Source organism: Mus pahari, chromosome 14, assembly GCF_900095145.1.
Source record: "Mus pahari chromosome 14, PAHARI_EIJ_v1.1, whole genome shotgun sequence".
Taxonomy (NCBI): Eukaryota; Metazoa; Chordata; class Mammalia; order Rodentia; family Muridae; genus Mus; species Mus pahari.
In genome coordinates, this window is record NC_034603.1 from 28,846,430 (window position 1) to 28,862,769 (window position 16,340).

The 16,340-nt window shown below is 46.4% G+C and overlaps 1 protein-coding gene across 3 annotated transcripts in view; it reads right to left on the minus strand.

Annotated features, from left to right (window-relative positions):
• Positions 1-14,984, minus strand: part of Shmt1 (serine hydroxymethyltransferase 1) — a 23,199-nt gene extending 8,215 nt beyond the window's left edge. Inside the window, exons 1-9 of one of the 3 annotated variants that reach the window (XM_029545756.1) lie at positions 14,959-14,984; positions 13,541-13,602; positions 12,986-13,180; positions 8,618-8,714; positions 7,661-7,806; positions 4,372-4,487; positions 3,883-4,043; positions 1,459-1,540; positions 377-589 (exon numbers count right to left, since the gene is read on the minus strand). In XM_029545756.1, coding sequence (XP_029401616.1) covers positions 377-589; positions 1,459-1,540; positions 3,883-4,043; positions 4,372-4,487; positions 7,661-7,806; positions 8,618-8,695 — 796 coding nt within the window. In that variant the 5' untranslated portion in view covers positions 8,696-8,714; positions 12,986-13,180; positions 13,541-13,602; positions 14,959-14,984. Of the gene's footprint in view, positions 1-376; positions 590-1,458; positions 1,541-3,882; positions 4,044-4,371; positions 4,488-7,660; positions 7,807-8,617; positions 8,715-12,985; positions 13,347-13,540; positions 13,603-14,958 lie in introns of those variants that run through there. The other 2 variants (XM_029545757.1, XM_021211862.1) reach the window with 2 other exon arrangements.
• Between the last annotated feature and the right edge of the window lie 1,356 nt (positions 14,985-16,340).

Below are 16,340 nucleotides of genomic sequence, written 5' to 3' on the forward strand. Positions count from 1 at the left end.
AAAAAAAAAAAAAAAAAAAGTTCCCTCTGATCTACACAACTGTGACATGCAAGCATCCCCACCAATAATCAATTTTTTTTTTTTTAACAAATCATTCTCTTTGACAAATTAACAAGTTCATCAAAACATTCTTGAGCCTCTTGTCTCCCTGACCTTCCTCCTGTGGACACTGGCTAAGGCCCATCCTGTCACAAATCCTGTGTCCAGACCTGGGACCTTAGGGCTTCCTTCAGAGCCCATTGCTACTCCTTCCTGAGGAGCTCTTCCAAGGCCAGAGCCCTGATCTTTCCCAGAAGTCACAGTCCAGAGTTTTCCCAGTCTCTTCCACACAGGAAATGTGAGCCCACACTGTCTGTCCCAGCGTGGGGGAACTTACCCTTTCTGTAGAATATCATACCAGCACGGCAGCCTCTCAGGGTCTTGTGGGTTGTAGTGGTCACTACGTGGCAGTGTTCAAAGGGGGAGGGCACCACACCAGCTGCCACGAGCCCACTGATATGTGCCATGTCTGCCATGAGATACGCCCCATTATTATCCGCAATCTTCCGCAGCCGTGCGTAGTCCAGGTTCCGTGAGTAGCAGCTGGTCCCTTAGACAGGGAAGATGACATGGTAGTGTCAAAGATGTCCAGGGCAGCCGAGTTGGCCTCTGAGAGTACAGGTCTGCAAGGAGACCTCCCTATCTTTGAGGACAGATGTGCCCTCAAAACCGTCCCTGAGCTGAGTGTGGTGGGTGGTACACACCTTTAATCCCTGCACTTGAAAGCCAGAGGCCAGTCTTAAAACAATCAAAGCAAACCACACCACCCCCGTGTTTCTAAACATGTTAAGAAAAGCCTAAGGCGTGGCCCACTGACCCACTAAACACTGTTGGTGGCTGCTGTTAAAATTTCTCTTCCGAGAGGGATATGAACAGTGTCAGTCTTCCCCCCAAAATGTTCCCACGAACAAACTAAAATACAAGTTCACCCCCCGGGAAACCCATGAGCTCACTGGGCTTACTTATGGGTTGAGAGGATCATGACAAAAGTGTAGGTGATGCAAATGCAGCTGCACTGGAAAGTCCTCACAGCGTGATAGTCTCTCCACAGCACGATTTAGAAAGCTCCCCCGACAGTCTTCCCTAGCTTACATACTCCGGCCCCTCATGGAGGAACTCAGGTGAAGAAGATTCAATGACCCTTCAAGCTCCCTCCTTTTAGGAGGGCAAACCTCAACTGACCACAGGCTCAATCCCCAAAGAAGACACACCCAGGCAAGCCGGCAGAGCTGACCTCATGAAGATGGCAGGTCTGGCTTGAAGAATAGCTCCTTACAACTCAACTCTTAGAAGGACAGAATATGTCTCAAGGTAATGTCCAGAACTCTCCACGGTGAGAAAGGATTGGATTTCTTTATATCCTTTTCTGCAGAGGCCCTCCCTGCCCAGAAACCAGGCCGCTTCCCGAGTGCCGCTCACCTGCAATGATCAGCTTCGGGTGGAAGAGGCTGGCATTCTCCTCCAGCTGGTCATAGTTGATGTACCCAGTGTCTGGGTACACCTGTTGGGATCAAGACACAGGTGTGGCTGCTTCCTCTGGCCAAACAATGTCCCCTGTCCAGCCACCTGATACCTTTAGTCTGCCATGACTCTGACTGGGACCTGAGACAAGGCACTGCATTCAGCCTGTCCAAGGATATAAACGGCCAAATATCATACAGACTTGGGAGCCCTCACAGGGGCTGCAGGACAAAAGGGGAGCCTTAGCCCTGGGTCCTTCCCCATGTTACAGGACAAAAAGCCTAAGAAAATGAGAAAGACACAGCCAAGCCTGTAATCTAAGCTACTAAGTAGGCTGAGGCAGGAGGATTACCATGAGTTTAAAGTCAATCTGGGCTATAGCCTGAGACACTGACTAATCTAAACAACAAAAGCAGGCTAGAGAAATGGCTCCAAAAGTAAGAGCACCTGCTGTTCTTGAGAGGATCCAGGTTTGGTTCACAGCACCCACCCAGATTAACACAACTGTAACTCCAGCTCCAGCAAATCAGATGCCCTCTTCTGAGATCTCCAAGCACCAGATACACACGGGATACACACACACACACACACACACACAGAAAAATTCTCATACACATAAATTAAAAATCTACCTTAAACAAACACCCACCAACAAAGACAAACCACCCAGCAGCATTCGGAGGCCAGCAAGCTTCTTCCAGCCGGGCAGTGCAGAGGCCACCAAATGGGGGGACCAGAGAGAGGGAGGGAGTCTCCACCTCAGAGGAGAATGAATGAAAGCAGGTAAGAGATGTGAGGTAGAAATGCAGTGACAGAAGGTTAGCGTTGCTCTCTGAGCTCTCTTCAGAGGGACACTCTTTCTTTAGAAAAAGAATCCCTGGCACAGTGGAGCTGGGTGGGGCTGAGGTGAGACGGATGGTCTGAGAACAGCAGACAGAAGACAACCCAGACAAGCTGCTTGCAGGGGCAGTCTGGTCACGAAGGGCTTATGCCTACTGGACCCAAGCCAGCTCGTGTCCATCTGTGCGTGACAGGTCACCCCAGGGGCTGTCATTGCCAAAGTACTGCAGCAAGTCCAGCGCTTGAGAAAAACTGGACATTGAAGCTCAGGAATGGGCTTCATAAAGACAGCACGATGCCAGCCAACATCTCAGCAGACGTTGCTGTGTACAGAGAGGATGACAGTAGTCACTCTCTAAAACTATTATCTCACTCTCCTTTGGTTCTTTCATTTTACCAGGTGGGCCCTAGGGTTGGAATTCAGGTCACCAGGCTTAGCGGCAAGCACTTTTTCCTGCTTAGTCATCTTGCCCACCCTCAAATTTCTTTCTTTTTTTTTTTTTTTTTAAACATTTTTTTCCTTCTTTCTTTTTTTTAAGAATTATTTTATTTTATTTATATGAGTACACTGTCACTGTCTTCACACACACCAGAAGAGGAAATTGGATGGCAGTACAGATGGTTGTTAGCCACCATGTGGTTGCTGGGAATTGAACTCAGGACCTCTGGAAGAGCAGTCGGTGCTCTTAACCACTGAGCCATTTCTCCAGCCCCTCAAATTTCTTAAAAGAAAATTGCACCTAATATTTAGCTGAGTAGAAAGACTCACTATCGCCTATTCCACAGTGGCAAACAGAAAACCAGGGACAGTCTGTTAGACAGTAAGTAACACGGAAAGAGGAACAGTAGGAAGAACACACTGCCCAACAAAAGGAAATACGCACGCCTCCTTCTCTCAGTCACTCTTAGTTGTTTTTAGGATTTATTTATTGTATGTGTCTGAGAATTTTCCCTGCACGTATATGTGTGCACTATATGCACGCCTGGTACTAGGAGAGGTCAGGTTTGGGATGCGCTGGAACTGGAGCTACAGACAGTTCTAAGCCACTAGGTGGGTGCTGAGAACTGAACCTTAGGTCCTCGGCAGGGGCTCCTAGACAGCTCCAGCTCCCACTGTTGGTCCTATCATAATGGTGCCTATGAGCCCATGGGTCTTTTGGTTTTTAATATTTTGTTTTTAACTCAAAGTCTCACTGACCTGAAACTCATGTAGCCTCGGCCTCAAAATTCATGACCCTCTCTGCCTTAGCCTCCAAGTATTAGGACAGCAAGCATTGTCATCATGTCAGGGGAGGTCTCAAATCTATCTCCCTTCCCTTCCTTTACACGGGGCTTTCTGACCCTCCAAGTGGCCTTCAACATTCGAATCCACTGTATCCACCGTCTAAGGCCTGGGATTATGGGAAGGTGAATACCTCACACATACAGTGCTGAGTTACATCCCCAGCCCCTTATATCCATTGTTTAGTTCATCTGGTCATACAGAAGAGCCCTGAGACCCCCTACACACACACACACACACACACACACACACACCCCTACCTTATAAGGCATGGATTCGAAGAAGATAGAGGTGGCGGAGATTTTCTTCTTGTCTGTCATGAAGCCATGGGTCAGATGGCCACCGTCTGGCAGGTCCAAGCCCATGATTCGCCCATGGGGCTCTACCAGGGCAGTATACACAGCAAAGTTTGCAGGGGAGCCTAAAACAGAGAAGCCATGAGCAGTTCTACCTAGGAGACACAAAGTGCCATCCAGGAGCTCGGCTACTAGGCAGGCTGTCACCACGATTTTCCTGAGCTTTAGAAAGTCACCTTGTCCCAGGCCCACCGACAGTGAGCTCTAGGGCAGAGTGCTCCTTGGGAGGAGTGCAGAGCTAAGGAAGTGCGAGCCGATGGAAACATACACACATTGCCTTGGCTTCTTTCTGTTATTTACGAGGAGTCTTTTGTAGGGCTTGACTTGGTGACTGTGACATCCTCGAGCCAGGCCTAAGGTGCCACCCAGGGTTTATGTGGATGCAGCAATCACCTGAATAAGGCTGGACATTGACACCCCAGCACTGAGGATCCAGATGGTAGGCCTGTAACGCACGCTTCTGACACAGCGTCTCCAGCTCATCGATGAACTCAGTCCCGCCATAATACCTGTGAAGAGACACACGGTTCACATCCACCTTGGGCCCAATCTCTGTGCCTCGCAGAGGCCAAAGATGACCAAGGATAGGCAGAGAATCCTGAGGGAAAGTGGGCCCTGCTCTGAGGTTGCTGTGAGGTTCTAGTAAAATATCAGGAGTAAGACCAAGGCTGGTGGTACACACCTTTAATCCCAGCACTAAGAAGGCAGAAGCACAAGGAGTTCCAGGCCAGCTGGAACTATACACACAGATTCTGTCCAAAGAAAAAGAGGGAAGGAGGGAAAGAAAGAAGGGCATCTCAGGACAGAATGCATACATGTACAAAACACTGTCCAATTCTGTATTTTCTTTTCCTGATGACAACTGTTAGATAGATAGATATAGATAGATAGCTCAATGGTGGCTTTATTAAATAAATAGATAGATAGATAGATAGATAGATAGATAGATAGATAGATAGATAGATAGATAGATGGATGGCCTGATTATTGCTTTTAACAAAACTCAAGTGCTTGATTTTACAACTGAAGACTCAGGCCAGATGCTGGGGTGGAAGTCTGCTAGCTCAGGGAGGCAGAGAAAGCACCCAGCTGACCTTCCTCCTCAGCCGAGGTCCCAAAAGGAAGCTCTTCTCCACAATGGCTCAAAAACCTCTCAAACTCAATGTCCCTCCCTTCTACTTCCTGAGCGCCTCTGGATCCGTCCTGACTTCCTCTTACTGTTTTTTCCCTACGTTTACTCCCTGTCAACTAGCTGCTAGCTGCTTGCTCTGCCTTTTGACCTGTGGTTGACTTATTTAATCCTGTTTACAAAAAAGCAGAAAGATCTTGGATTAAAGGTATGGGCTAGGGCTGAACCATACAACAAGTTTTTCTAGTAAATAACACAATCTTGGAGTTCAGTGTGATTAAATATCTTGTAACATTTCCGCTTTTGTCTAAATAAAAAGGAAAGATTTAAAAAAAAAAAGATTTATTCATTATTAAATCTAAGTACACTGTAGCTGTCTTCAGACACACCAGAAGAGGGCATCAGATCTCATTACCATGTGGTTGCTGGGATTTGAACTCAGGACCTTTGGAAGAGCAGTCAGTGTTCTTAACTGCTGAGCCATCTCTCCAGCCCCAAAGGAAAGATCTTAACTCTAACACAATAAAACTATTTACAATAAAGAAGCCATGTCTGCTGAGCTCTCCACTGTAGAGGCTTTGTCTTTTACTGTCTATCGTAATGCTAAGTGTGGGCCCCCAAGAGCTGGAAACCGCCCCCAAGTCAATTCTCATGGGTCAATAAAAATGCTGACAGCTGGACAGAAGAGACATAGGTGGGGTTGAGGTTTTGCGGGTTTGCAGGAGTCACCCCGGGACAGATGGGATGGAAGAGTGTGCAAGAGAGGAGAACGTGGCCCAGGGGGCTGCCTGGTTGGAGCTGACAGCAACCCAGATGGAACACAGTAAATAGTGAGTGATGGCTTAGGGTTATTGATGGGAAGGTAGATTCTAACAACATGGAGGGTAGGCAGTTGCTAAAGCATATTTAAAAATATAAAGGCTAGCCGGATGTGGTGGCGCACGCCTTTAATTCCAGCACTCGGGAGGCAGAGGCAGGCGGATTTCTGAGTTCGAGGNAGGACAGCCAGGGCTACACAGAGAAACCCTGTCTCGAAAAACAACAACAATATATAAATATATATATATAGATAGATATATAATATATTATATCTATCTATCTATATATATGCTGTGTTTGTCTTTCATCCAGGAACATGGTCAATGGTGGAGGAGGAACCCTGTGCCAGGAATTTTTAAATATTTTTTTTTTACTACAGTCCACAATGTCCAGCTCAGCAGTCTTATGATTAAGTATTTTAGTATTTTTGAGTTCAAAGTTCTATAAAATGTTCCTGTCAGTCTCCTATGAACTCAGCAATTTGATGATGATAGCTGTAATAAATAGACAAATGGGTGGGTGGATAGATATATAGATAGCCTCATGATGGCTGTGATAGATAGATAGATAGATAGAACATACACCTGTATTCTCCCGCACTGGGATGGTAAGACAGGAGACCCACTTGAACTTAGAAGCATGAGGCCAGCATATATTATACAACGAGAGTCTGAGATTCTGTCTCAACAAACCAGCTTCAAGTTTGTAAGTATCTAAGTCAATGGTAGAGGACTTGCCTAGAGTACATGAGGCCCTAAATTCAATTCCCAGCAAGTATCACCAAACAAAACAAAACAAACAAACAAACAAACAAATCAGTTATAGTGGTGTGCCTGCAAGCTCCTACTTCAGAAACAGAGGCAGGAGGATCAACACAAGTTTGCAGCCAATCTGGGCCACACACCAAGTTGTATATATGCGACATAGTAAGATTCAAAAAACAAAAAAAGTTTCAAGTTTTGAAGTCACTATGGGTTTCAGATGTAGACTGCTTAACCAATGAACTAAGTAGATATTTTAATTAAGAAACACTTCTGATTGTAAGCATTTTAGAAAAGGGATACTGAGCCTGCAATACATATTTTATTTAAACTTCCCAGATGTAAAAAGTCAGAGCAAAAGAAACTTTCTGTAGCTTTCTCATAGGACAATGACCTTTTCCTCTAAGGTCACTGTAGCTCATAGACCAGCCTACTGATGACCAACTTAGGAGCACAAGGCCAGCCTATTGCATGCAGGTCTCAGCCAGGGACCTCTGAGTGTGCTCTGAGGAGGATCACAGGATCACACCCAAGCAGAGAACTGGGGAAGTTTTGTCGGAGAGCAGGAAAGGAAGCAACCCTCCAGCCAGGAAGCTACGGGGTTCTGAAGGTTATGTAATATTTGAAAACCGGGCACTGTAGCGCACAACTGCAAAAGGACTTGGAAGGCTGAGAGGCAAGAGGATTCCAGGTGGGCTGGAGAGACGGCTCAGTGGTTAAGAGCACTGTTGCTCTTCCAGAGGTCCTGAGTTCAATTCCCAACAATCATACGATGGCTCATAACCATCTGTAATAGTATCTGATGCCCTCTTCTGGTGTGTCTGAACTCATATACATCAAATAAATAAATACATACATACATACATACATCTTTGAGAAAACAAAAAAAGTTGAAGGTCAGCCTGAACCACATAGCAAAATCAACAAATAAAAACAAAAGGGTTGGAGCAGAACTTTAAGGACGCCCACTCACCTTTGGCCTGGATACCCCTCAGAGTATTTGTTATTTAAGCAAGATCCCAGGGCCTCCAACACAGCTCGGCTGGCAAAATTCTCGGAGGCAATCAGCTCCAATCCGACCCTCTGCCGGTTGCTCTCCTTTTTAATGATGCTGTAAACCTTATCAGAAGAAAACAGACGTGGGGTTGGAGGGACGCTCAGTGGACAGAGCAAACTTCTCTAACATTCATAATGCCCTGGGTTTCATCCCCAGCACTGGATAAACTGGGCAGGGTGGCACATGCCTGCAGTCTTAGCACTCATTATTGTGGAAGTAGGAGGATCAGAAGTCTCAGTTTATTAGAAAATAACCACAGCACAAATTGAGGAACATTATATGCTAAAACTGTTGAACTGTCAGGCATATAAGCAGGTCTGTTTTGTTCTTGAGTAATATAAAGGTTTAACCTTCTCATTTTTCCTTTAGAGCACTCAGCACTGAGTTCTAAACTCAGAAATACCTACATTTATCCCCAAAGGACTGTCAGCCACTGTTTCCCTTTTGTGGTGCTGGAGATGTAACTGGGAGTCTACACATGCTAGGCAAATGCTCTATCTACTACCACACTGCACCCTAGCTCCACAAGGCTGTCTGTACATAACCTGTCAAGTTATCACACTGGGCCTAAAAATTTAGAGACTGGAAGTGCAGAATGGTAGTGGATCATCTGCCTATCAGATGTGAGGCCCTGGGTTCTACCCGAAAGCCCCAAACCAAAAACAAGCCGGGCAGTGGTGGCACACGCCTTTAATCCCAGCACTTGGGAAGGCAGAGGCAGGTGGATTTCTGAGTTCGAGGCCAGCCTGGTTAACACAGTGAGTTAGTTCCAGGACAGCCAGGGCCACAAAACAACAACAAAAGCCCACAGTGATCAAAACAGGACTTCCAATGTAAAAATCATGTGACATATGAAGGCGCCACAGGTCTCACCTCAGCATCGCTGTCCTTGAGGGGCTGTGACAACATCTTCTCATGAGAAGCCCACAGGGTGGCATCCCTGTCTGCCATTGCACTGGTTCCGAGTTGCCTACAATAAGGGTAAATAAAGTACACATTGATTCCAACGCCAACTCCAGCAAGTCTCTCCTGAGTCTTGGCTGAACACTTTGTAAGCAAGCGCATAAATCCTTCAAAGTCACTTGGGGCTCCTTACAGAACTTCAGATCTAGCTCCCCACCCCCATTCCGCAGCTGCCTACCCGACAGCCTCCTCCTCCCAAGGCCTTCTTAGTAGTTCCACACTGAACGCAGTATTCCCACCTAAACAAAGGTCTCTTCCAATCATCCAGTTAGCTCAGCACAGCTAGACTGGAAGAAGTTCTATGTCTAGAAGATCAATCAGACTGTTTACTTAAATCCACTCCGCTGCTGGAGCCCATATTCCATGCTTACCAACTCCTCAGAGGTCTCTGGGTACATTAATTAACAGAGAACAATTGGGGTACTCCTTCCAAGATGCCCAACAGCAGCATTTTATAGGTATATTTTTCTCTCACGGTCCAGGTTGGCACGTTGCTAGAAAGGACCTGTACTCCTGCTTTCCCTTCCACCTCCTAAGTGCTAGGACTATGGGGATACTCTACCATATGCAGCAAGCATTTTCCAACTAAGTCCTGCAATCTTCACCCCATCAGGACCCATTTCTCTCAGACTCCATGGAATCACACACGAGGTTTTGCTGTAAGAAACTCCTCTGACTAGGCACCGGACACCAGTTGTGCAAAACAGCTGTATGCATAAAATAAACCAATATAAAATAAAAACACTGCACTCAGTCCAGGCACATGGCATAAGCCTTGAATTCCAAACTCAGGAAGCAGACGCAGGTAGATCTCTTGAGTTTAAGGCCATCCTGGTCCACAGAGAGTTCAAGGACAGCCTGGACTACAAATAAACCCTACCTCTAAAACAGAACAAAGCAAAACGGAACAAAACTGCAATCACATCTCTTCCCTTACTCGGTGGCTGGCAGCCTACCTGTCTTTTTCTGTTAACATGTATAAACTTTATTTATGGGACAAGTACTTATACTGTCCCTGAGCTACTATTTTTTGGTGCTGTGGTCAGCAAACTCAGAGCCCTGCCTTTAAGGGGCTTCCTCTTGGCCTATGTATTCAACATTAGTCTATGGTGGAGAAGGCATAGCCCACTACTGAATACATAAGCACCACCCCCCAAAACTGTGAAGAACTAAATGCTTCAGGTAAGAGGTAACCAGGGCAGGAGGCCACAAGGACACCCAGCAGAAAGCAGCCAATCACAAAAGAGCCTACTCTCCAAGAGAACATACTGCACGCAGACAGACAAAACCAAGGGGCAAACAATGTAAATACTCCCAAAGGGTAGGGCTCCTCCGATCTCTGGAGGAGGTAGACAAAGGAAGTGTTATCATTCTCAAACAGAAGACCTCTAGTCAGGACTTCCAGAGTTGTTATTTTAACACAAGCATGAAATCACCAGGCACAGAGCCAGACACTCAACTGTGCTTCTGCCAGCTCAGCTGCAGCTCCCCGGGAAGGGCGTGTTTACAATGACTTCAGATGCCTCTCCTCTTCCTGCTCTGCACGTGTGTACCCTTTCTCGCTTTCTCCATCCCCCTACCCCCATGGGGACTCCACTGCCTCAATCTTTGGGGCCAGTGGAGAACTCACCCAAGAGCAGCTTCTCAATAAACCTGCCTTTAATATAATCTTTAAAAGCCGGGCCTGGTGGCGCAGGCCTTTAATCCCAGCACTCGGGAGGCAGAGGCAGGCAGATCTCTGAGTTCGAGGCCAGCCTGGTCTACCAAGTGAGTTCCAGGACAGCCAGAGCTATACANGTTCGAGGCCAGCCTGGTCTACCAAGTGAGTTCCAGGACAGCCAGAGCTATACAGAGAAACCCTGTCTCGGAAAAAAAAAAAAAAAAAAAAAAAATATATATATATATATATATATATATATATAAATCTTTAAAAAAATTAAGATTTCAGATATCACCCCCAAGTACATTGGGCCTCTCTGGCCAACCCTTGAGCTTCTTCTCTCAAGATGAGAACCCATAAAATCCCAGCACCTGTCTGGGCCCTTGGCAAGTGGGAACCAGAATCCACACACCAGCCAGGCTCGGACCTCTGCTCCCGAAATCCCAAGGCCAACATTTTCATTAAACATTAACTGCCAGGGTTAGAAAGGACCTAATCAAGTGAAGAGCATATCTCCTAACCATCAAAGAACTAAGGTCCACTTAGAATCCTCTTCAGATGGCCAGACATCTTACTCAGGAACAATTAGCCCAGTGTCACCCAGGAGCATCTGCCCAGTGGCTCCCACGACTCTCCCCGGAGTGTCCCACCTTGTGGGGGTTTGGTTTTGTTTGTTTGCTTGTTTGTTTTGTTTTTGGAGACGGGGTTTCTTTGTGTAACAGTCCTGGCTATCCTGCTCTATAGACCAAGCTGGCCTTGAACTCAAAGACTGGGCTAAATCAGCCTGCAGAGCGTGGGACTGCCTGGTTCCCACCCTGCTTTACCACTATGTCGGATCACAGTGGTGCATCCCCTTACTAAACTGATATATGTCCTTCCTGAAATATGGTACTAAAATAAGCTGGTTTTCTCAGAACTACAAAAAAAAGTTCAAATTCTTAAAAAAAAAAAAAAAAATCCACGTGTGTAGGCACACGTGTTACAGCACACAAGAGGAAGTTCTGTGTGGGCCAGTCTTCAGGTTTCCATTCTCTCCTGAAGTCGGTTCACCAAGTAGGTACTAGGGGTAAAGTCACACCATGAGGCTTGTCGGTGAGTCCTCTAACTCAAGAAGCCATCTGGCTAGCTCAGAATTCTTCAAGGAGCTCAAGAATCTTTAGTGTGCTCAGGAGGCAGAGGCAGGCAGATCTCTGAGTTCGAGGCCAGCCTGGTCTACAAAGTGAGTTCCAGGACAGCCAGGGCTACACCTGTCTAGAAAAACCAAAAAAAAAAAAAAAAAAACTTTAGTGTATACTAGATTTAAAAAAAAAAGACAAGGTTTCATGTAGCCCAGGTTGGCACAGAACTGGCATAGCAGAGAAGAGCCTGAAAGTTCTGACCCACCCACTTCGGGAGTCCTCAGCTTACAGGCATGCCTCAGCCCATTTAGTGTATGTGATGCTGGACGGAACCAACCCAGCTCCCTGCATTCTAGGCAAGCTTTCTACCAACCAAGATGCATTCCAGGCCTAGCCTCAGTCAAGTATTTAATAGTTTTCAACAACAACAAGGTCTCCATATATAATTCTCCTGGAATCACTGTGTAGACCATAGACCATGCTGGCACTGCCTGCTTCTACCTCTTTGTCTGCTGGGTGGGATTAAAGGCATACACCACAATGCCCAGGCCAGGGCATTAGTTTTATGTTTTTAGACAGGGTTTTTCTATGTAGATCAGGCTGGCCTTGAACTCACAGAGATCTTCCTGTGTGTGCCACCACCACTCCTGGCTTACTTAGGGAAATTTTAGAGTAAGAAGATCTTCTCATTATAGACTTTTTGATTATTTTGGTTTTCAAGACAGAGTCTCTCTGCAGAGCCCTGGCTGCTGACTTTGGGGAAAACACACAGCATTGCCTTATCACTGTCTATAGGTCTGCCAAAGTCCATATCCACGTGTTAGACTGTAATGAGGACCGGGCATGGTGCGCACCTCTCACACACACATTTTGTGTGTTCTGCTTTACAGAGGAGGCTCTCAAAGGCCTTGGAGAGGCTTTGTTTAACTAAGGTCATATAACAGAGGCAGAATGTGAACTCCTGCTTACTTTTGGTGCTTCCTAGAATCCTGGGTAACACAATTACTCACCTCCATTCAATTTCCCCTCAAGGAAGAAATTTAAAATGTATTCTGTACGGAGCCTAAACTGGTGTTTCTGGTCTAGCAACTGCCTGGCTCGATGAAACACATTTGTGCTAGCTTCAGCTAACCAAAGGTCACCTAACTTCCAGACCTTGAAATAGAGGCACTGGGCTAAGAACGCTACAAGCCAACCTGTCTCCTAGATAGGGTAACGCACTGCAGTTATCAGGGCTGTGCTAGTAAATCAAAAGCAGCGATTACAGACCTTGAGACAAACCTCAGAAGCTTCGTTAACACGTATAAACCAAGGGGTTCCATCCCCAGCACCACATAAACCGAGAGCTAATAGTTCTCACTGGTGAAGTGGAGGCAGGACTACCAGAAGCTCAAGGTCATCCTTGGCTACACAGCAAGTTCGAGGATAGCACGCGCTACATGACACTCACACCTCAAACAAAACAAAAACAAACAATCGCCAAGATTAGGAACTACATACCTTGTATTAGGAGCGTGGATTTTTGTGAGAAGGTCTCAACCCTTGGTGCAGGGTGGTCTCCAGTTCACTTGGTAACGGGAGCTGGCCTTAAACGCCTGTTCCTCCGGTCTTTACGAAAGGGACCAAACGCGTTGTGATGGTGGACGCCTTTAATCCCAGCACTAGGCAGGCAGAGGCAGGTGGATCGCCGAATTCCTGGAGAGCGTGCGCAAAGTGACCAGAGTAACACCACCGGCCGGAACCCTGCAGCGGGCTGTCCTAACAGCCCAGCACGTGCTCTGGGAACCAGCCTCCCCACCACGTGACACACCACGTCCGGGGGAAACCCAAACTTGGCGCGCAGAGGCCGGAGCTCCACTAAGCTCTCCCCAGCGCAGCCTGGGCCCGCCCCGCCCCTACAGCGGCCCAATCAGTGGGCGCATCCAGGTAGAGCCCGCCCCCAGCCGCCCACGCGCGATTCGCCCGCGCGCAGGGCAAACCAAGACGGGGAAAAAAAAAAAAAAAGCTCTGAACTGGAGGGGATGGGAGGGAGGAGAGGACTGGGCGGTTCCTCACCTTGGGACCTGGAACTTTGGGGCTGTATTGCTGATTGTAGGAGTGTTTTGGATCCAGAAGACCTGGATAGAATTGGAGATCGAGCCTGGTTCGGGTTCAGTTCCTAGCAACTAATGCACAAGTGTCCAGGGGATCTGCCTCCAGAGTTCTAGGATTAAAGTTATGTGCCACCATGCCTGACATAAATAGATCTTTTTTAAAGGGAAAGAATGATAGCTAGGGTCCTGGTGTCAGCCCATAGTAATCCCTAAATCAAATAAATAAATAAACAAGACAAACAAAAACCCAACTGAGGTTAGATATGGTGGCATGACCAGAACTCTACATGCTTTGGCAGAGGGATCTTGAGACAGGGCAACCTGACTAACTACCAAGATTCAGGCTGGCTGTGTGGCTGGGTGTTGGAGAGCCTGCTTAGCCTATACAAGAGTTTGCATTCAATCTGTATTACACATGCAAGTAAAAAACTAATGAAGCAAATCATATTGCCATGGGGCTAGAGAGATGGCTCAGTGGTTAAGAGCATTTGTTGCTTTTGCAGAGGTCCTGAGTTCAATTCCCAGTACCCACATGGGTGGCTCACAACCATTTATACCTTCAGTTCCAGGGGCTCTGATGCACACTTCTGACCTCTGTGACCAATGCATGCATGTGGTACACACATACATGCAGGCAAACACTTGTATATATGAATAAAACAAATCTTTAAATATATATTATACTGCCACATGTGCATAAAAAGATAAAAATACATTGTTTAGTAACAAAATTAATTTAAAATAATAAGATTTTAAAAATCATTTTAGAGTCAGGAGGTAGTAGTACAGCCTTTAGTCCCAGCCCTCAGAAAGCAGAGGCAGGCAAGAGTGTTAAGTCCCCTAGAACTGGAGTTATGGTTGGCTGGGAACCACCACAAGGGGTCGGGGAACAGAACCTAGGTCCTCGGCAAGAGCAACAAGTGCCTCTTATCCACTGAACCATCTCTCCAGCCCCTAATTAAAAGATTCAAATAATAAAAATAAAACAAAACCCACAGGGCTGGAGAGATGGCTCAGCAGTTAAGAGCACTGGCTGCTCTTCTAGAGGACCTGGATTCAATTCCCAGCAACCACATGGCAACTCGCAACAATCTGTAGCTCCAATTCCAGGGAATTTGGCACCTTCATATACATTACAGGTAAAGTGTAACTTTGACAGTATGTTCTCATTCTCTGGCTGATTCTGACTTCCCCTGTGTCTAGCTTGTCCTCTCTCTGTAACCTGTCTCTCTATAACTGTCCCAGCAAAACTGCCTCCTCCATTTCCGTTTCTCTCTCTATGCTGTTCTTTCTTAAGTACCTGTACTAGTCAGGGTTCTCTAGAGTCACAGAACTTATGGGTTAGCCTCTGTATAGTAAGGGAATTTGTTGATGACTTACAGTGTGCAGTCCAACTCCCCAACAACGGTCAGCAGCAGCTGTGACTGGAAGTCCAAGGATCTAGGAGTTGCTCAGTTCCACAAGGCAAGCAGGCAAAGAAGAGTGACTCTAAGCTGTGCGTGGTGGCGCACGCCTTTAATCCCAGCACGCGGGAGGCAGAGGCAGGCAGATTTCTGAGTTCGAGGCCAGCCTGGTCTACAAAGTGAGTTCCAGGACAGCCAGGGCTATACAGAGCAGAGGAAACTCTGTCTCGAAAAACCAAAAAAAAAAAAAAAACCTTCCTTATTCCAGTACCCTTATGTAGGCCTTCAGCAGAAGTTCTGTCCCAGATTAAAGGGGTGAACCACCACCTCTGAATCTTGGACTTCCTTGTCCCAGGCTGACCTTGAACTCAGAGATCTCCTTGCCTCGGTCTCCAGGGATTAAAGACATGTACTACCTCGCCTGAGCCTAATCTTCTCATGGCCACTATGCCTCAAGATCTCCATGCCAAGATCCAGGTCAGAAATATGTGTCTTCCAGCCTCAAGATCTGGGTCACAGGTGAGCCTTCCAATTCTGGAGTATATTTCATTCCAGATATAGTCAATTTGACAACTAGGAATAGCCACTACAGTATCCTCTCTTTTCTTTCTGTTCTTGTGAGAGTTGGGAATATCCTGTTCTGTCAGATCTTTCTCTGATTCATCACTTTGTCACTCAATTAGACATCACTTTCAAACATGGGTACCTCTTTCTACAAACTAACTTTACTGCAAATACCCTGCAACAACAAAGCACCAATGCACATAAAATAAAAATAAGTAAGTCTGGGGGCTGGAGGGATGGCTCAGAGGTTAATAACACTGACTACTTTTCCAGAGGTCCTGAGTTCAATTCCCAGCAACCACATGGTGGCTCACAACCATATGTAATGGGATCTGATGCCCTCTTCTGGTGTGCCTGAAGACAGCTACAGTGTACACATGTGCATTAAATAAATACATCTTAAAAAAATAAGTAAATCTGATTTGTTTTGGTTTTCAAGGCACCACCAGCCCCTGGCTATAAATCTTTAAATTAAAAATAAAACAAAATAAAAACCAGTCAACTGTCTCCACCACCCAGGTGTGTGTGCACAGCGTATTGACATCTTCTCTCTCACCTTCTCCCAGTTATTGTTGGAGATACAGAAGCAGGTACTAGACTACAGAGGACTAGGCATCCGTGTGCTCAAAACGAGTCATAGGCCATCAGATTTCGCCAAGATCATTGGCGACACAGAGAATCCTGTGAGGGAATTGCTAGCTGTTCCCAACCACTACAAGGTGATCTTTGTACAAGGAGGTGGCTCTGGCCAGTTCAGTGCTGTCCCCTTAAATCTGATTGGCCTGAAAGCTGGAA